Raw genomic sequence first — 21,890 nt, 5'->3', positions numbered from 1 at the left:
GCTTGTTTATAAACTACCCTAACCATAAGCACAACATGATTCCACATTTCCATGAACATATCATTTTTCTGAAATTATTTACTGCATCATTTTGTGAACAAGAAAAGGATCAGTTCAACAAAGTCGGTTCACTTTAATATTAAAATTCTTGTAACTAGCCTATAGGCATATTTGCCTCACTATGAGGAGAATAAGTGGATTCAACTTTAATGGGGTAGGGATGGGTCCAAATGATACAACCATTGGACCACACTCATAAAGAAGTTTTTTTTTGGACTAAACACTCATAAAGAAGTTATCAATGAAAGTTGAAAGGTGGGGAATATTGATCAGAGAATTGAAACTGCATTTTCGATAAGTAAAAGTTCAGATCCCAGCTCTGCATTATGAGTTTGGCAAAACTTAAGTGCAAAATTAGGTGTTTAGATTGAATATTAATCTATCCAACACTGGTTTTGTCATCTTGTTTGTTAACTCGTATTCCGATCATTTAATGTATGGAAGAAGAGGTCTCGTCCGACTTCTCCATCCCCGACTACGTATGTAATATAACATCTGATACTCTCTAATAGCTAGGTGCACGTTGACGCTGTACGTGAGAGAGGATATTAGCTAGGTAGCTACTCATTCGATCACAAAACTTTTGGGCACGATAGTAGTCTAACAAGTTAGGCCATATAGTGTTGAATCTGTTGTGCTCTAACAGTCGTCCTAGTGATTGTAGCTTTGCCATAGGGGACTGCATGCGTAGACTATACACTTGAAGGTGTATCCATCCCTACAAATTGTGACAGAAACTGAAAACGATGGTTTCGAAAATATGACCTATTAGGTCAACCATATCAAAGATTTTGGGAACCAAAGCTCGACTCACACATGCTGAGCTACTAGCTAGTGAGTAGTGACTAACATCTCTACAAGTGCAGATGTGTACCTCCCTTGAATGTGGTCATGACTTCAAGTTTCACCGTCGTCTTTAAATGAGTTTGCAGATACGAAGTTGGCTACATTTATTTCATGTCTAAGAGCTTAATTTAATGTTTCTACGACTCTTGTGACAGCTAATCCAACTTCATTATGCTTAGCAATCCTCAAAAATATCTTATTGTTTGCGAGAGTACAAGTGTATGACTCAATGCGTAATAAGATTGTATTCATCCCTTTTTTAATCTTTCGTCAACTAAAGCTTAATGGGATTGTACTCTCCATGTTACGTTACACTAAAAAATGACATTTTGATTTTATATACTGAAGATTGTTTTATCCGATACATCAATTTATAAGACTCAAACTATTGTTTAGATAAATAAAACGTGATGAATAAGTAAAGAATAAGGTCAAAATATACAAAAATATGAATAAAATGTTATATTTTGTTACTTATTCTCGAATTTAAAAAAAAAATCTACCAATCAAGTCTCTATATCAAAAATTCTCTTATCGATATATTAATTAATGCATCAATAGATGCTGGGAGCGTCACCCGAACTCCATGCAAATAAATGATAAGATGATACAATCTAATTGTATATTTGTCATCTCCTGCATGAAAGTAATCTAAAATCAAAGTCGGTGTACATCTGTGTATATCACTATATCCCATTAACATGTCGGTTCCCAATTGTTCAATATTATCATGTAAAAATAGTGGGTGCATATCACTAAAAGAGTTACCAAACTTCATGTGTCAAACTTTGATGATCCAATAAATGAAGAGATGAAAAAAATTGAAGAGGATAATAATTGCACCCAACCTACTCACCCTCTGTAACTGTCCTCCAACACATCCTCCTCCTCCATTAATGTCCTTTGTCTTCCCACTATCATATATCCACTTCAACTTTTGTGTATATATATCCCTTTCTCAAACACTACCTTCTCTTCCATCTCATCACACTCCTAAAGAGCAAACATGATCCCAACAAGTCTTCTCTTGGCAACTTTGATCCTCACTGCTTCACTTGGTGGCTTGTCTGCCCGACCTGAGTCCACCGGAGCCTTCTCAGCTGAGCTCAAGCACTCAAACAACAAGAACAAGGGTGGTGGAGCTGGTGGCAATAATGGTGGTGGAAACAATGGCGGCGGCGGCGGCATGGGAGGGTTCTTTGGGCCCGGAGGTGGGTTTGACATACCCGGATTTGGAAAGGGCTTTGGAGGCGGCTATGGTGGAGGGTACGGCGGTCCGAACGGAGGCTCCTCCAAGGGTGGTATCGTGAGGCCTACTCAGGTGTGCAAAGAAAAGGGTCCTTGCTTCAACAAGAAGCTGACATGTCCCGCTAAGTGCTTCACCTCCTACAGCCGCTCAGGGAAGGGCTACGGCGGCGGCGGCGGAGGCGGTGGGTGCACCATCGACTGCAAGAAGTGTACTGCTTATTGCTAGAGGAATAGGGCTGGTTTGTTCTTGTTATGATGGAACCAGTAGATGGTAAACTATTAGTATATAGAAATTATGAGTTTGTAATAGTTCCTATGAGACTGTTCTATGTTTTTACTGAGTCACTTCCTCTCTAATCTATTAGTTAAATAAAGAATTAGTTGGTAATGGAGGGGCTCTTGTGTTTGTTTTCTAAAAGCTTTAGGGCTTGGCTGGGTGTTATGCTTCTGTTGAGAACCCATATATACGGTGATGTGAGCTCTAGTTTATTTGAAGTCTTCTATACATTGGCAATACCATACCAAATTGCTAATTTAGCCACAGGCACCTAATTTGAATACCAAATTGTTAGCTATATGGTATACCCAACTTCCGTAAACTGAGGAAAGCAATCTCATAATCAGAAGCTCTACATTTCGCCATCAAAGCAAATCCCAAACAGCAGAGAAGTTAAGCAACCTATCTGTAACTAATATGATGCTTCAATCCCCACTGTAAATATTGGGTCAGACGGAAAGATGTGAGACGGATCAGTAAGATGAAGTTACAGCTCTCAGAATTACTCAACTCTGGAACCGACACGTGGTTCCAAAACATTGTACTGAGAATGATTGAATTAAACTCCATTACAGAATTCTTAGAAGCAGCAAAATGCAGAAAACGTGTATCTAACAAGCCCTTGGATTCAAGTTTCCATATCACTCCAATATACTAAAAAGAGGTAGTAGCACTTAATCACTTGTGAAATATGTAGAGGGGGTACAAATCAAAAAATAAAGGCTCGAGCAAAACATCTGTATCCGCAAATCCTGTAGCTAAGGGCATATACAACCTAAATCAATACAGAGTCGCCATCTTTTCCTTCTGAATACATGTTTCATTGCCTTATATTGCTGCCCTCACAACATGTCTTGCTCCTTCACGCCTCATTTCAGCAGCTTTACCACTTCCCCGGAAGTACATGTATACTTGCTGAATATGTAAAGAAAAAGAGGTGTTAAAAAAGAAACCAAGAATCTAGTGCTACAACAGAACCCGAGATATTACAAGTCCTTTTGTGACAAATTGACAAGGAGAACAAGACCTGAATAACCCAGATGCTAAGCACTGATTCAAGACAGAACATGCCAAATCCAATGAAGTAGAAGATCTATAAACAGAGCAAAATCATCAGTATCAGCCATCAGATCGTAATACAATAACAAAAATATCAAAACTATAAAATAATATGCCATCTACATGAACAGTCATGAGTAGAATTTTGTAGTCTCATATATCCATTAAAAGAAGAGGAGGCATCTGAAATCAGTGAAGGGTACATGGGCATAAGCGAAATTCTATAGTCTTACCCCAACCAAAGCATGATCGCCTAGAACATCAATTGCAGCCAGAATGCCACTGTTCCAAAAGCACACAACAGGTACATCATAAGTAGAGAACAGGAAAATAAAAATTTCAAATCATAAACAATGTTCAAGCATATTCCCAATTTTAATTCCTTACGTTACAAGCATCCACTAAATATTCACTTTTATCTGGGTATATAACTAAGTGTATAACTAAGAACAGAAATATAGATCAAGTGTATTGTAGCATGTCTGGAGAGAATAAACCTCTGCAAACAGTAGAATTAAATTAAGGTTTCTAGGGACATACGTGAGAGATTTTCCTTTGAAGATTATAGGGGGAGCGACCGCAGCAAAGATGCAGAAACCAATGTGAAACTGTACAGAAAAGAATATAAGTATTGGGTATGCTAAAATTCCTGGAGTAAACTGCAAACCTACTACAACAGGAGATCTGAGACAACATTACCAGGTAGAACAGGAAAAACCATCCGTACTTCAATGCACTCTCAGACCTGCAATAAGATTATAAGAAAGAATACCAATCAATAGCACAGCTAACACTATATTCAACAGTTAATGCATTATTCCACTTGCTTTCAAAACTTACGCATGCATTAGCATAAATTATAAGGAGGGAGGAAATTCTACAATGCACATATTACTTATTTGAATCACATTGATTGGTCATAACTAACAGAACATAGTATCATATTGCAACATGTTCACTATGCTTGTTCTCAGTTGCTTCATTATAGTCTAACACAATGTCCAATCTTCAGAGAATTTCTTTGTGGCTTATTAACAAGGGAACAGTAAAACTGGAGCTTGGTAGTTAACAACAAAAGATATCAACAACCAAATTTATCACCAAGAGAAAGTAATACCTGAACACGCGGTAAAGAGGACGGTACCACAACACATAAGATCCAGGGGCCCCAGCAATGAAATATATAACCGCAAGGAACCAAATTTTCACCCCTATACCAATAGGAGGAAATAATCAATTTCACCAAACTCGAAACAGCAGATCCAAAATCAATACTCAAGCAATTGCAGGACAGACACAAGGTATATCTTTGTACTCACCTTCACCCTTAATCCAGGCAGTAGTCACAGCTATTATATTCCAGAATAGGCAAGCAACAATTCCTGCATAACATCACCATTCATCAATAAATCTCTAAAGTCTTCAGTATATAGTAGAAAAACTTATTCATACATCTCTATAGTCTCCAGTATATAGTAGAAAAACTTATTCATACAGTCTACCTGACACTCTAATCATGATAGCAGAAGACAAGTTCATGCAATGATATATGGATTACAGAATAACAAGAACTGTTAAACATCGGTTATATTATCTTTGACCGCTATAGTTTTAAGGCCATCAAAATTGTGAACTCAACACCATGTTACAAGGCCAACCATCATGGCACCAACAGCCATGATTTCAACTAAAGAAAACTATTGCCAGCACATGTATACATTTTTTTTTTTTTTTTTTTAATTGCATGCAATTAGAATCCTGACACATGTTATCAAACAATTTATAAATCAAGCAACAGTTGACATACCTAACCATGTTGTAAATGCAACATACATCACCCTTTGTAAATGAATTGGTATTTCATTTGCAATATCATGATGGATAAGTGGAAAGAAAGGGGGCCAATTTTTTTCCTCAAGAACAATTCCAGCTGCAAAACAAAACAGAGCATGTCAGGACTGTAGGTGATCAACTTTCAGAGGATATCCACTTTCTAAGTTTTTAGATAAGGTTTTGAACACATTTACCGATATTTCAGCAAAATAAAGAGCAAGGAATAATACCTCGTGCTGCAGCATCCTCTTTCCGTTTTACAATCTACGTGAAACACCCAAAAAAAAAAAAAATGAATGAATGTTGAAATTTGTATTGTATGGACCAATAAAGAATTATAATACAAATTTACAGGAACATTTGATGCCGATTTTTTTTTTTTTTGTCAAAAATGTAAAGTAAGAAAAAGATCAACAAGAGACCAAAAAAAAAAAAAAAAAAAAAAACTGCTCTAAGAATATTCAAGTAAATATCTCAGAAATTTAGTCCTCGCAAGATACTCCTATTCATCCCTAACCAGAGTCACCGAAAAAATGCATAATGGCAAACATCAGTGCTCTACATCCTTTATGTTCAGGATAGTTATGAAAATTTTCAGTCTCTTAATAAAAAAAATATATAAATAAATAAAAATTTGATAAACAGGTTGACAAACATCAGTTCTCTACAGCTGAGTATTAAATTTCCATGCAATCAGAATTTAGAATTTCTTTCAAGTCATACCTCTTCACGCTTTCTCAGTTCAGCTTCTTTAGCTTGGAGTTCCCTCTCCCTCTTTTTCAAATCCTAAATCAAATAATAACTAAAATTAGAAAAACACTAGGCCAAATACAAGTAGTCTAATTAACATCCTCTCAATTCAAACTTACCCCACTTCCATCAATAGGTATATCGACGGTTTCACCAATACCGTAATTGAAACCAGCACGTTCCGGAGGCAGAGGTGATAGTCTGGAGTTCTTGGCAGGAGCAACGCTTCCATGATTCTGGTCAATACAAATGCATTAGAGCTCAAACAGGTATAGTTTCTATGTTTCTGCATACAAAACCACCGTCTATGTTCTTCATGCCTAATAACTTCACAGTCCATGCTACGACTTACCAAAATTTATCTAACAACCAAGGAAAGATGCACGAAAACTGAAATATTCAGGAAACTATCTTCCAACGATTGTTGTAACATTTCCTTTCAATCTGAATATAAACTGGCGAACACTTTTGTTCATCAACAGCCGCAGAAAAATCAGTTTCTACAATCCACTCCGACGAAGTTTTGACTGATTATTTTTACACACAGAGATTTAGATCACAAATTTCTATCGCAAGCTACTGTAACACATACTCAATTACACAGACTTCAAATCCATGGAGATTCTACATTCAAACTGAATAGCTACAAACTTAACACGATTCACTTCAATTTCACTGACAATCCAAAACCGAAAGGATCGCAGATCTTAAGATCTACTAAACCGCAGCCAAAAATCGCAAAGACTAGCTAAAAACCACAAAACCTTTCAAGTCAACCCACCTTCAAATCCAAATTTGACTAGATTCAAAAACCAAATCATCGCATCCAAACTCATCACAACCAGAACCAGAAAATCGCAAAAGGACACTCACCGAGAACGGATTGACTTCCTCTTCTTCAGCGAAGGGGTTACTATCGAATCGACCGGCCATGGATGAGGGCGAGTGGTTCTGTACTGAGAGAGATCTGAGAGATTAGGAGAAATCGAACAAGAAGAAACTTGGAGGAGAAGGAAGAAGAAGAAGAAGTAGAATTGAATATAGAGAGAGAGACGAAGAGAATTTGAGGGCACGAAAGCTAAGTGAGGATTGAATTAGAATTCTAGAGAGAGAAAATGAGTAAACGGTTTGAATAAAGCGTTTTTTTTTTTTTTTTTTTTTTCTGGAGAGAAAAAACGGAGGTCCTGACTCGTCTATAATCTTTTGTCACCTTTTTGGACAACGAAGGCGGCCTTTTCGTTTTGATTTTCGCATTCTTCAGGGGCAAAAATGAAAATTTGGGTGTTTGGTATTTCTTAAGATGTATTAGTTGTATAGTTAGTCAATTAATCCATTATGCTCTGTTTTGTTGCTTTGGTTGTAACAAATTCCATTTTTGGGTTTCAGCTGGGAAAGTCCCGTCTGTGTAGGGCGGTACTAAGTTTTTATGAATAAGTTATGGCGGATTATTGTCTTGATTACTAGTGCTTCATGCTGACGTAATTGGCTTCTAGGTTTTATGAATATGTTGTTACCAGATTGACACCCTTCCCTTTCAAAAAAAAAAAAATAAAATTCTATTGTTGTTTTTTTATGGTTGTATGAAATTGTTGTCATTTTTCAATAGAATAAAGTAAAATTTGGACGATTCAATAGTCTTAGTAGTCTCACAAGAGAAAAAATGGTGTTTAACGCTTTCAAATTGATAAAAATTAAAAAATAAGGAGTGTCGATGAAATCCAATAGATTTGGTTTAACCGTAAAACCTTAGGCAATTTGGCTTAATAAACAAAGAAGGTTCGTACGGCAATAGAAAATTATGCAAGCATCACATGGACTACAACTTTGTAAAGTTATAAAATGACTTTTATTTTCCCTTAAAAAAAATGACTTCTATTTAATTTTTCATTCTATTTTCTTTTTGGCCAAAAGTTTTTCATTCTACTGGAAAACTTGTTTTCTCATTATTAAGGCTAGAGCCGCTAGACAACAAGACTATATCAGGCACAAGCTGTAAAGACTTGATTTGATTATTATTCTCTACGCGCTATTAATAGTCTTCTAGAATGATTAATTTTCCTTGTTCAAAATTCCTTCTTTTTTTTTTAGTTTTTATATAATCTTGGCCCAATGTAAGTCGGCCCAGTTCTAATGAAACCCAACTTCCCAGTCCACATTGCACAGCTACAAGGCGGGCAACTTTTCTACACCCACCCATTTGGTTTTTGCAAGGATTGATCGGCTGATAATAGAACAAAAGTAACGAAGAGTCAAAACAGCAGGGAGTTGCGGGGAACAAAGTTTTTCGAAGGTTCAAAAAATGAATAGATTATTGAGTTCAATGAACGCTACACATACTAAACTATCGAGTATAGAGGATTGTGTATGAGAAGGTGCACTAAGAATTTTCTCAAGTTAAAAAGCTTCAATGGTTGTTGCGTAACCGCTGTTTCTTTCTCCGTCTTTGGTCAGTTCTGAATGGATCAATCCACTTCTTGTCCTCTTCTACAGCACGATTCCACCGTTCTTTGAACATTGTAAACTCCCGCGTTGATTGCCTCCGAATCTGCCCAAGTGCATGTGAAATGTAAGAACCATAAGTTCATCTAGCTCTCCTGAGGTGATTGTTTTTGATTAACAGTACAAGAGGTCCGAAAATATCTTAACACATTAGATGGAGTCTCACCTCGGTTCTTCCATCGTGATTTGAAACAATACGTTTCTGAATATCAATAAGAACAAAAATTAATAAGCTGGGGCAGTTATAGAACCTCTTACGAAAAAAGAGTTTTATCTATTGGTTGTAGTAAAGTTTACCTTCTTAGAATTGGAAACCTGCATATAGGGAGAGAAATCAGAAGTGTTAGCAGATTAATGTGCAGGACAATGTTAAGAGACGATCTGAACACAATGAAAATGGGGAAAGATGCAAGGAGCACTAACCTTTTTTTCGGGTGAGTCACCCCCTCCCAAACTTTGTATACCCTTATGAAAAATAAATTCACTATCAACAACTCCAACATTCTTTGTACGGTCCCCCTGCAAAATGCCATATTTTATTTATGACCTCTGGCTGAATGCTTGATGTTCTATAACTTTATAGAAAGGATAAGAAACCTAAGCAATTTTGAGCAGTACCAACCCTTGGAGCAGAAAATGTTACAAGAAGATTAGTATGAAAGTAGATCTTACCTGTGCACAATACCCAAGCTTCATGTCCAGACCCCATCCATGTACAAGATCATTCTGACCAACAAGAAAGCAGCTCCATGAAGAATTTAATAAAGGATATTTGACACGTTGGTGGTGCTCAAATTTAACAAGAGATAGTACTCCAGACGATACAATTACGAGTTGAAAATCAATACATTGAGGATATGGAGCTATTTGATAGTAAGAGTTTGATGTAAGTAGTAACAAGAGTCTGATTTTCTTCATCATATTTCAAAATATTAATTGAAGCCACAGACCAATATATAGAGGTTACCTGTATAAGATGCCAAGTGCAATGCCAGGCAGATCTTGAAAAGACTGGAGCCATACCTTCCACAAACCTGCATTTTGTAAACTTAAAAGACTAAGAAGGCCCGCCATTGTATTCTTTAGTTTTGACCCATACAGAAGACCACTGTTCTATGTATAATTCTAGAAGACTATAAAGAAGCAAATTTGTGTCTGCTTAGTTATGCAGAGATAGTGTTTATCCACATCCTAGCAGTCAATTTCCACTTTTAGGATGTGATTAAACCAACGAAATTTCTCATGGTGTCAAAAAGGAGGAGACCCTAAATTCTAATCCTCAATAATAGATGGATCACTCCTATACAGTATGAACTTTTAGAAAGAAAGTAATCTATCAGGAAGGTCGCTACTCATCGGAATGACAACTCACCCAGTGCATGGTGGTCCTCGACTTTCCTCTGTACACTTCACACTGCCTCTACTATCATAAACTCTTCTGCAGAGAGTGAAAATGTTTTATAAGTATAACAAGTATTCAGAAAGATGAGCAAAAAATTTTCTGACACCAGCCTATTTACCTATGGAACTTCTTTTTTTTAGCACGAACTGTAATTCTATGATGTATATCAGATGAATTTGGATGCAAAGCTGGCTGAGATATCTCCAGTCCTGCTTCTCTTACAATTTCAAGGTACCTGGGAAACAGCATCCAATATGAATTGACAGGTCTTCAAAGAGTGTATACAATCTTAATAACTAGAAAATAATTCCATATGCTGCCCCTACCAGACCGATTACAGATATTTTGACAAACTCTCTTTTCAGTGTGCCACATAAGTTTACTACTCAAACATATAACAAAGATGTTTAAGTACAAGTAAGTGCAATGATGGAGTAATAAACTTGAATTCAATTGCCCCCCTACTATATATAATATATATATATATATATTTTATAATCTTAGTGCATTTGCAAGATTTGAGTCATCAAGATCATAACATTTTCTTTGGATATTCCAGCATGTATTCAAATAACTCTCTAAACTGACTATTGTAATTAAGGGTATATAACACCAGAATAGTACCTTGCTGGGTTAAAATCCTTGACCCCCAAATCTTCATCCCAAAGGAATATGTAATCATAAATGGACACAATATCTGGATGTAGAAATCGTTTTGCAAACCACCTAAAAACACCCAAAAAGAAGAGAAATGAGAAAATCCAACAGCAAAAGTAGGACCTGCTCTTTGATAACTCCAACTGTGAGAGGAGACAAATTGCATTATTTTTAGATACATTACCACATTTCAGCAATACACTTCATACTTGAAATATTCAGACAGCTGCTAAACTTTGGATAAAACTAATATGTGTGTGTGTGTGTATAAAGAATAAAAAGAATAGTTGCTTAATGCCAGAGAATTTCACAGAATCATGAATGCAATTGCTAACATACCACTTTGTTTGGTTGTGGGCAACTATGTGTATGGCCTGATTACTCCACTCAAGATCCCACCACCCTTTAACATTCCCATCATAATGGAATAGTATAATCGTAAAGTTTTCTGGAAGAAACTGAAATTGATAAATTTAGGTCAAGCATGTCTCTTGATAGCATTTTAAACATTGTGTAGAAAAATCTATTACCTTTTGCACAATATCATCAACACTATGTTTCTGCTTAATACCAGCTGCAATAGCCAGTAAATTGCGATTGCTATAATCAACCTGAATCATTATAACCACCCCAAATCAGACAAGTGTCATCATCAGCACAATAATTACAATAAAGAAATTTCTGTTTATCCATTAAAGCCTACCAATCTAGCAATCATCTACCGGTGTTCAATTAAAGAGAGTAAGCAGACATGCAAGAAAAACATAAAAACGAGACAATCAGAGTATTACCGTTAACTTTGAACTAGTCAGCCATAAAGGCCTCAGTTCTAAATCCGACCTAGCTTGTATTATGCCACGAGGTAAACCATCCAATTTTCTGGAACTCAAAAGAATTTCCTGAAGGCAAGCATCAGAAGCACCTTAGAATATAATGAAGATAGAAACATACATCCACATCTGATCGGCATGCAAGAATTTTAATTGGTCTGGTTATTGCAGTGATTTGATAAGTTAATGATGAAGAACTACAGAAGCCTTACTTTAAGGTGTTACAAAACACAGATGAACCGAAGCAAGAAAAATTGATATGCATACAAGGATTCTGAGCATTTACCTGATTAAAGGGATGCATTCTTTCTTCCATCTGATAAATTAGAGGAGAAAAAAATGTAATCAGTAAGAGTGACCACTAGGTAAGGATAACATTACTTTGAAGAATTAACATAAAGGTCAAGTTCAGATAAATAGAAGGTTTAATTTACCTCTGTCTCCTTATAAGCCTGATATTGGTAATTGGTGGTTCTATACACGATGAACAACATTACTGTACACACAACTCCCATAAACGACACCTGCTTCATCTTTAATCCTCCGCTTTTTCCCTGCATCAGCAACATCTTTTATACTCAATGACACTGACTTCTGAGAAAACTCAAACTTAATGCTATAAAGTAAGAGATTGCGTATCATACCCCATCAGAGAAGCTGTTCTTCTTCTTGAACACCCATATCCAAGAGGTTGGTGTCTTCATAGATATCAAAACCTTCTACTTTCTCTACATGACAAACTGCAAATCACTCAAATCAAACAGACACCAACGTTAGATATAATTCCAACCAACTGCTATCAGCTCCACAATTTTAACAAAAGAACCCTCTTCCAAAATCAGTAGGAGAATAAGAAGACATTCAGTTATAATCTGGCTTCAAGTAAACACAAGAGATTGCAGAACCAACCAAACTTCAATGCAAAAAATCAATTACTTAATAAGTCTTAGAAGCCAAGATAATGTAACCTGGCACGAGAAGTTTGCTTTAAGCAAGTCCTAAAAGCCTAGACAATGTAATCTGGCACCATAAATTTGGTCTATATATTCAAAGAGATTGCAGAAAAAACCAAACTTTGAACAAAAAAATTTATTAGTTACTAAATTCATACAAGCACAAAACACGTAACCTTCTAATTTTTAACTCGCCCATCATGGAAAAACCTCAACAACAAATGGATCCCATTAGATCTTAATAACCCAATAACCAAAAAAAAAAAAAAGGATCCCCCCATTGCTTGATCACAGTAAAGAAAAAAAAAAACTTACCCGGAAAAACAAAAAGCAGAGAAACTTGTAACGGTTCTTCTTCTCTGGAAACTCCGGGACCCAATAATCAGCAGGGATACTAGACCAAGATCAAATCAAATCACCGAAATAATAAGGCCGGAAAACTCGAACAGTGTTGCAGCTGAGCTGATGAGATAGAAGGAGAAAACAGAGAAGGGCCAGAGACAGAGAGACAACAGTGACTAGGACAAGAGACCCAGAAACAATGTCCGTACGATTCGGGCAAAATCAGCAAGGGGAAGCCAAAGTCCGAATCAGATTGGATTAAGAGAGAGACTCGCCTGGTTTTAAGGTAAGCTGGGAGAGAAGAGAAGAGAAGAGAGAGGTATTGGCCTATTGGGCTGTGGGGGTGTTGATGGGCTTCCCGCCGACGACGAGTGTCGCTCACTGTATCAGACACGCAACAGGAAGGGTTCGCTTCGTGTCTCCTGGTCCATCATTGTTATATAAAAACTACAAGGGGAATCACACTGTTGCATCTCTCTCTCTCTCTCTCTCTTTCTCCTGTTGTCGAATTTTATAGTGAAAATTTTAGTCCAGATGGAGCCGTTTGGTTTGGTGCGGGTTTCTTCGGTTTTTGGAATATTATTAAATTGGAGTTAGTGAGGAGTGGGTTTCTGGAATATAATTAAATCGACGATAACCTCGCGTGTCACATCTGATTTACTAATTAAATGATTGCGAAAGAAATAGAGAGTGATATTTTCAGTGATTTGTGTGATAAAATGAAGATGATTTGGGTGTTGAGTTTCTAAACGAGGAATTGTGATTAGTGAGTCACACATCAAGTGACACAAGGATTTACTTAACTTGTGTCCGCTAAGCGATCAGAGAATTCGACATGTCAAATGGAGAAACTCTTGAATGATACGGTCATGCTATGTCCGTTTTAAGTATTTATATGACAAATGTATAAAATTGGGGTGTGGAGTTTCTAAGTGAGGAATCGTGATTAGTGAGTCAACATGTCATAAAACGAAATGTTCACTAATATTGCTTGTCTATGACTAAAGAAGAGGATAATGCCGAGCACCGACGTGCACTTGCACCAACATTAATATAGGGTTCGATAACATTAAATACAATTTTGTTTAAGGATATCTCTATTTGTGTTTGGCCCAAACTCTAGGTTACTTGACCTAGTGGTAATAGGGTTAAATTAGAAGAATCTAGATTCCTATTTAATGTACGATTACTTTCCTTGTACGATTAAGATTCTATGCATTGTAATCCTCTATATAAAGAGGTCCCTATTATCAATGAGAATACACAACAATTTCCTCTCAATTTCAGTTTCTCTACAACACGTTATCAGCACAAGCCCTAACCCTAGCTTTAGAAACCAAAACCCCAGAAATTGATCAAGCTCCACCAGATTTGCCTTGCCTACGCTACTACTGCCCCCGCGTCGCAACTCATCGCTAACCCTACCAGGTTAGCCTCGCTGCCCCTGTAGCGCCCGCAAGCACTGCTTGCCTTCTACCTTCGCGCGCGCTCGCCTGCCCTCGCGACCGCGACTCACTAGCGGCCTCGCGGCATCTCCACAGCATCCCCGCAACTGTCCTCGCGACATCCCCGCAGCAGTCGCATCCCCGCAGTGGCCCCGCAACAGTCCTCGCGACATCTCCGCAGCATCCTCGCGGCATCCCTACAGCGACCTCGCGGCATCCCTGCAGCATCCTCGCGGCCCTGCATTCTCGCAACACCGCGACCCTGCGACACAGTCCACATTCGCAACCCCGCGACACGCCCACAATACCGCGACCCCCGCGACCTCGTGCCCTCGCGATTCCACGACCCTCGCGTCTTCGCTACCAGCTTCAATCCTACAAGTCTGCTTACTTGCACTAGGACTGAAGCTCGTCTCCAATCCTACGACAAGGACCATATGTGTTCTGCAATCCTAAGAGGTAAACTTTTCTAAAAGTTCCTATTTTTGAAATTTTTCATTCTTTTCTTCTTTTCTCGGGGACTTGCAACCTCCTCTCTTCTACCCCCCTTTCTTCTTCATAGGGGAGACCAATAGCCGAACTGTGGGGGTTCGTGCTCACTCCAAGCTTGGAGCTTGTAGAGTCCTCCAAACTTAGAGTTTGTAGAGAATCTATGATCGACCACTTACATCATTGTTTCGATCTAATCCAATCCCTCTTGGAATTGAATTTCTTGGAAGCGACTACGCTCGGAAATTCCTAATTTCTTGGAAGCGACTACGCTCAGAAATTTTATATGTTTTCGTGGTAGCTTTTTCCGCTCCGAAACTAACCCTAATTTCTTGTTCTCTTTCAGGATGAGTAACCTGAACAAATTGGACTTTGCTCCATTGGGAACAACTGGCTCTGGATATCACAGGTGGGTTCGTGATGTCCGCCAGCATCTCAAGGCCAATGGAATCCTGGATACGATTCTCAAGCCTAGCCAGGACGTGCTAACTGTTGAGCAAGCTCAAGCTTCGGAAGCAAATAGAGCAGCCTTAGAGGCAAATAAGGCGAAAGCCATCATCCTAATGACTCGTCATATGGATGATTCGCTCCAGTACGAGTGTATGAATGAAGAAGACCCCAGAAAGCTGTGGGCCTCACTCGAAGAAAGATTTGGCAACGTCCGTGACTCCCTGCTTCCTGACCTAGAAGTGAGATGGCATAGCCTCCGCTTCTATGATTTCAAGTCAGTTCTTGACTACAACTCGGAAGCACTTCGCATTAAATCCTTAATGGAATTCTGTGGTAAAGAGATCACAAATGCGATGTTGATTGAGAAGACTCTCTCTACTTTCCCCGTCTCTGCATTGATGGTTGCTAAGAACTATCGAATCGATGTTAATGCAAGACGAATCACAAGGTTTCATGAGCTCATTGGAGCTATGAATGTCGCTGAAAAGCATGACAACATCCTTGTGAAGAACTATAATTCGAGATCCGTGGGAACAGAGCATATTCCGGAATCCAATTATAGTCGCGCCCTAAAGAGAGGGCGCCAAGAGCGAAACCCTAATATTAGGGATACTTCTGGACGTTCTGGTCCATATAATCGCTCTACTTGGGAAGGTAACCGCCAAAATAGGCGAACACGAAACCGAAGAGGTAAACGTGGAAAGAGAGAAGGAGGCAACGCCTCTGGCCATGTTGGTGGCGCCACCAACACTAAGAGCCATCTAAATGACGCTTTCAAAGCGCCTCAATCAATGGAGTTTGAGCAAAGAGATGTATGTTCCCGATGTGGAGTGTCTGATCATTGGGCACACATTTGTAGAGCTCGTGAAGAAATTGTCACCGCCTACAAAGCATATTGTGAAGCAAGAGAAGCTCACTATGTGGAACAAGAAGATCAAGAAGATGATCTAGAGTAAAGGGTTGAAGACTACAAATTTGGCTGGGATCAATAGATCGCCAATTCTGTTTAAGCCTTTATTTTCCAAGAGATGTAGGCAATTGCCATATCATTTTTGTAGTAGATGCCAATATTTTTGTCTTTCTTCAAAGTAGGCGTACTCAACGTAAATGTGATGTCTAGGAAGGTTTTGAGATTAGTGGTACTTAAGCTAGCCTTGCTCCACCGACATCTCTCTACTCACCTGGTCACATTTATTTTGGAATTACCGAAAGAAGTTAGACGACTACCATTGTTTTGCATTAGCTAGCATTTGGATTAGATTCTCCTAATGATTAAGGGACAATGATGTACTCTGTTGGCTTATGAATAAAACTTTGAGTTCTTTTCATTATGACTCCATTTTGATTCATGAGCATGTTACCTTGTGACTACAATGGCTGGGCCATCAGTATTAATTCAAGGACATGGAATAGCCCAAGTCTCTTTGCCAAATGGCACCTTGATTAATGTCACAGAAACTCCTACGCTCCTAGGGCAACTCGCACCTAAGGATAGCCAACGGATTCCATGCGAAAACGCATATAGAGAACGGAAATGAGTTTCTTTGCAATACCTCTAATGATTGCGAACAAAGGCGCATCTTAGAGAAGTTTATGTGTCTCTCTAGTGGACTCTATGTCACTATTCGAGCTATTAAATCCAATAAAGTTATGAGAGAAGATCTCTTGGATTTAGACACATATTGGCTTTGTCTCGACAGGATAAGTCACCCTAGTCATGATATGGTGATCCGTCTACTAAAGACTTCATATGGACACCCTCGAGCGAAATGAAGCAAGAATCAAAAATTGGTTCCTGGACTTAGCAAGACCGCAACAATTGCAGCATCTGGCGCTGCAGCTGTCTTGGGGCGCCATATGGCCGCCCAAGTCCCTTGTGACAACGCCATATATGGCGCTACCCATGGCCATGACGCCATGGATGTCAATCCCCATGGTTATAACGCTATTGATGCCACTTCCCATGGTCATGACACCATGATGGATGATGTAGTCACAAACTTTGCTTCAATATGCGTTTCAGACGCTCAGGCCCAACCAAAATTCTCATTGGTTGCTTCTAAAGCCTCTCGCTCGTTTTACAAAGCCCGTTCCTTAGGGAAATTAGGACTGAGACCGTCCTATGCAAAGGATATGAAAATACTCATTATGTTCTTACATAGAATCCGTAGGGATTCTGTGGACTAATTCCACCAACTTGCGGACGTTTAAATATCTCATGATGTTGGTTGATATGCAAACACGCTGGTCACGTGTTGTGCCATTGTCCACTTGTAATGCTGCTTATGAAACACTCCTAGCACACATCATATGACAACGGGCTCACTCCCCGAATCATCCTATTCAGTCAATTGGATTTGACTATGCTAGTGAGTTTACATCGAAGACTTTCGATAGTTATTGCATTTGGGACTGATGTTGGACATCATATTCCCATGAGCACACCCAAATGGTCTCGCGGAAATGACTACGATGGTAGTCCGGACATTGGTAATGCGCACCAACCGCCTTATATCCGCTTGGGGTGATGCAATATCGCATGCAGCAATGCTAATTCGTCTACGACCCACCGCCACTCAATGTACCTCTGCGTTACAGCTAGTGACTGGGTACAAGTATCGTACTTACGCGTATTTGAGTGAGCCATTTATGTGCCAATTGCGCAGCCACAGCGCTCTATGATGGGTCCTTACAGACGAATGGGTTAACTCAGTTGGATTTGAGACTCCAACAATCGTCCGCCACTTAATGCCCTTGCATGGCGATCTCCTTACCGCTAGATTTGCGGATGTCACTTTGATGAGACAGTCTTCCAGTCGTTAGGGGGAGATACGAACACGAATGTTCAACAGGAACGACAGGAATTGTCGTAGTCTGTCCCCACTATGTCTCATCTCGATCCCTGTTAAAATGACGAGATCACACAAATATGCTGCAAACATGCCTGCAAGGATGGATGTCCCTACGAGAGGACGTAGCACCACCCTACACAGAGGTAGGCATGGCGCCAACGCCATAGAGAGTGGCACTCTGGCGTTACAGGCCATGGCCCCAGCTAGGATGCATGGGAGGCCCGTGGGTTCGAATGATACTTTGGCACATTCCAATCCTTTGATCATCGACACTCATAATCCGTCTCATGAGAATCTTCCGGGTTATGGTTATCGTTGGGGGACGCCTCAACTTTAGAACCCTATTCCTGAGAATATAGAGCTCTATGAAACTTACACTAGTGTACATGAGATGTGGGATAGAAACTCCATCATAATTGATGATGTAGTCGCGCATGAGTTTGTTGAGTCTGATGATATCGAACCACGCTCCGTTGATGAATGAATGCCAACGTAGAGAGATTTGGCCCAAATGGAAAGATGCGATCCAGGTTAAGATGGATTCTCTAACGAAGAGGAAGGTTTTCTGAGCTAGTGATGCCAACACCTCCTGACATAAAACCTATTGACTAATGGGTCTTCCTTAGAAAGCGTGATGAGAAAAAGAGATGGCAATCTCGCCTTATGGCGCAAGGCTTCTCACAAAACGCCCTGGAATCGACTACGATGAGACATATTCTCTCGTAATGGATGTCATTGCACTCCACTACCTTGTCAGTTTGGTAGTTTTCGAATAACTGAACATGCAGCTTACAAATGTGGTCACTACGTATCTCTATGGGGATCTAGATACGGAATATACATGAAGGTTCATGGTGAACTTCATTTACCCAAGTCAAGTGGCTCTAGACCACGGAGCGCGTTACAAAGAGGTTGAAACGCTCACTAAAGTGACTACTTGATTGGGAAGGGATATGCCCACGCGTTTCCATTACAAGTTTCGGATTCTATCGCGGTTTATGTTGGACATGATCTTCATTAGAAGCCCTTAAAGAGTTAAGGGAAACCGCTGAACACTAGAAATCCGAGTTTGAGATGAAGGATTTTGGGAGAACACGATTATGTCTCGAGCATCGTGTTGATAGATGCTTAGGCATTTTGACAAGGTCAAACCTTCAAGCACCCCCATGATCGTCCGTAGTCTTGATCCTGAAAAGGATCCTCTTCGTTCAAAGGATGATGACGAAGATGCGCTAGGGGCAGAAATGCCCTAGTTAAGTACAATATGAGCATTATTGTACTTAGCTCCATGCACAAAACCGGACATCTCATATATTGTGAACTTGTTAGCTAGATATAGCTCTGCGCCAACGCGACGCCATTGGATTGGTGTAAAAGATATCTTTCGATACTTGAGATGTACGATTGATATGGGCTTGTTCTATCCCTACAGAGAGATGATGGATTCGGACCCATCACACACCAGGAACGCCGCCAACACTGGCCTGCGTCCCCTCTCCCCATCCCAAAATGAAGTTAGCGTTTTGGAAGGTTTTGCTGATGCTGGGTATCTCTCTGACCCACACAAAGGTCATTCCCAAACTGGTTAAGTGTTCACCATGGGTAAAGACCGTGATATCTTGGAGGTCTACAGAAATAGACCCTAGTCGCTATATCTTCGAACAATGCAGAGACTATTGCTCTTCACGAAGAGATTCGTGAATGTATATGGATTGGATCCATAATTACGCATGTTCGAACAATTGTGGTTCGAAGTCTACCATAGATGAGCCTACGAGCATTTAGGATAATGCAGCTTGTTTTGAACAAATGAAGCAAGGCTACATCAAAGCGACAACACCAAGCTTAATCAGCAACAACATACTCTCCTCAAGATCAAAATGAACTAGGTTCGATCTGAGGACAGTGTGGCAGACTTGTTCACTAAGTCATTGCCTAAATTCCACTTTCGAGAAACATGTTGGTAGCATCGTTTACGGAAGTTATCCGAACTCCCATGACCATAGTCATCAGGGAGAGATGCAGACATCAGGGGGAGATGTCTATATGTATGGTCTCGAAACGTGAAATGTGTGTTGTGCTCTTTTTCCCCTTCGACCGAGGTTATTTTTGTCCCACTGGGTTTTTGTTACTCGGCAAGGTTTTTAACGAGGCAACGAGAGAAGCACCGCGTTTGGACAACACAAGGGGGAGTGTTTAAGGATATCTCTATTTGTGTTTGGCCCAAACTCTAGGTTACTTGACCTAGTGGTAATAGGGTTAAATTAGAAGGATCTAGATTCCTATTTAATGTACGATTACTTTCATTGTACGATTAAGATTCTATGCATTGTAATCCTCTATATAAAGAGGCCCCTATTATCAATGAGAATACACAACAATTTCCTCTCAATTTCAGTTTCTCTACAACAAATTTTTAGTTATTAAAAAAAAATGTTGACTGTAAATATCAAGGGTTGAGATTACCAAATAAGTGTTTGGTCACTTACACCACCGGTACATAGAAGAATTCTCATACTAAAGAATTTCGTTGTATTCATATCTAAAGTTAATGCAAGGTATTGAGATTAGAACACTAAAAAAATAATTGAATATTCTCAACCCAAATACAAAAATTAGAAGTTGATGACAGCAATTTATTAGTGAGAATAAAGATTAAAAAAAAACATCTGAAATTTTGAATTGGTGTTTTTGTTATTTTTCTACACCTGGGACAACACAAACAAACAACAATAGTAAACCTGTTTTTTAACCTGTTCGGTCAAGTGTCGCCGTCTGGCTTACTCCAAAGTCCAAACTTCAATCTTCCCAATCTTGGAACTTTCCGGGGTTGGCTGGGCCTTCTTTCTTAAAGTTTCTTTCCCCTTTAATATCCAAATCTCTGTTACTGAATAATAACTTTAAATGTAATTTCGTCCAAAAAAAAAAAAAAATTAATTACATTTGGTTTTTTTCAACTTCTTTCGGAAATTTCACAGATATTTCCTGAGATGTAAAGACTGGCTTTGTCTCCTTTTGATTTTTTATCTCTTTTGGGCAAAGATATTGATTTAAACATAATTACGAATTTAATACATGATAATGTAATAAATTTTATCCAAAGATTCTTGATGAGTCGAACACATAACCTTGTAATTCTCAAATTAAAAGTCATTGTCTTTCCACTTTACCAAACACACACACCTCATTTTTATCCAAAGATTTTAGTTGAACTGATATTATGCTGCAATTAATAGCCTTAATCCTATCAATAAATCACAGTGAATGGGTTTGTTAGAGTTAACGAAATGTGAGTTTATGAATAGTAAAGCAAAGATATGACAAAGACGGATTATTACATTGCTACACTACATAGCATTGATGATCAATTGCGGCAAACTAGGGAAATTTTTAATTTTCATTTCGCAAACTCTGCTAAGGTAATCAAATCATCAATTTGGATAATGAGTAAAGTTTTAATTAGATTTTACAAGTTTATAATAAACTGACTCTGTCAAGTTTTATATCAACATTTCGTTGCTTGTAAATTGAAGAATATATCAATAGTTCACACTTTGTAACGCGTCAAGTTGTTAGTTTAAGACAATAATAACCAAACAGGTCATTTTAATGCTTTTTACTAATTTGACATATATATGTTCTTTGTGAAGGAAATTTGTGACAGTGTTCTGAAACCGCAAAACATATGGGAGTCGATGTCTTCCTTCAGTGAATGGGTTTTTCTCATTGACATATTCTTATCATGATCACTATGGATCTCACAATTAAAAAATAGAAAAACCTTAGCTCAAACGTGGGTTTAGAAACCTGAAAACAGAGACGGAGGGAGTTGGTATACCATCGATCAATCAAATTATCAAAATATATAAGACTTTTTGAAGGTTTAAAGTTTAAACAA

The 21,890-nt window shown here is 38.8% G+C and overlaps 3 protein-coding genes across 3 annotated transcripts; 1 reads left to right on the top strand and 2 right to left on the bottom strand.

Moving 5' to 3' along the window:
• The first annotated feature begins 1,844 nt into the window (after positions 1–1,844).
• On the top strand, positions 1,845–2,542 carry LOC133729704 (glycine-rich protein DOT1-like). Its single transcript, XM_062157265.1, has one exon. It carries the CDS (start codon positions 1,913–1,915, stop codon positions 2,378–2,380), a length of 468 nt encoding a protein of 155 aa, XP_062013249.1. The 5' UTR covers positions 1,845–1,912; the 3' UTR covers positions 2,381–2,542.
• A 366-nt stretch (positions 2,543–2,908) lies between these two features.
• LOC133729703 (secretory carrier-associated membrane protein 3) lies at positions 2,909–7,235 on the bottom strand. The gene is made up of 12 exons (XM_062157264.1): positions 6,947–7,235; positions 6,193–6,309; positions 6,047–6,109; positions 5,554–5,587; positions 5,298–5,420; positions 4,810–4,872; positions 4,608–4,701; positions 4,190–4,235; positions 4,031–4,098; positions 3,724–3,772; positions 3,459–3,524; positions 2,909–3,346 (listed from the first exon to the last, which is right to left on the bottom strand). Exons 1-12 carry the CDS (start codon positions 7,004–7,006, stop codon positions 3,260–3,262), a joined length of 870 nt encoding a protein of 289 aa, XP_062013248.1. The 5' UTR covers positions 7,007–7,235; the 3' UTR covers positions 2,909–3,259.
• A 1,118-nt stretch (positions 7,236–8,353) lies between these two features.
• On the bottom strand, positions 8,354–13,254 carry LOC133729702 (uncharacterized). The gene is made up of 16 exons (XM_062157263.1): positions 12,730–13,254; positions 12,106–12,201; positions 11,896–12,015; positions 11,748–11,777; positions 11,423–11,530; positions 11,162–11,242; positions 10,971–11,089; positions 10,599–10,700; positions 10,093–10,209; positions 9,945–10,010; positions 9,540–9,606; positions 9,245–9,298; positions 8,996–9,091; positions 8,870–8,887; positions 8,739–8,774; positions 8,354–8,618 (listed from the first exon to the last, which is right to left on the bottom strand). Exons 2-16 carry the CDS (start codon positions 12,163–12,165, stop codon positions 8,478–8,480), a joined length of 1,215 nt encoding a protein of 404 aa, XP_062013247.1. The 5' UTR covers positions 12,166–12,201; positions 12,730–13,254; the 3' UTR covers positions 8,354–8,477.
• Between the last annotated feature and the right edge of the window lie 8,636 nt (positions 13,255–21,890).

Source organism: Rosa rugosa, chromosome 2 (assembly GCF_958449725.1).
Source record: "Rosa rugosa chromosome 2, drRosRugo1.1, whole genome shotgun sequence".
Lineage (NCBI taxonomy): Eukaryota > Viridiplantae > Streptophyta > Magnoliopsida > Rosales > Rosaceae > Rosa > Rosa rugosa.
Note: the sequence above shows the minus strand (reverse complement) of the source record. Positions and strands in the feature narration are given on the sequence as shown.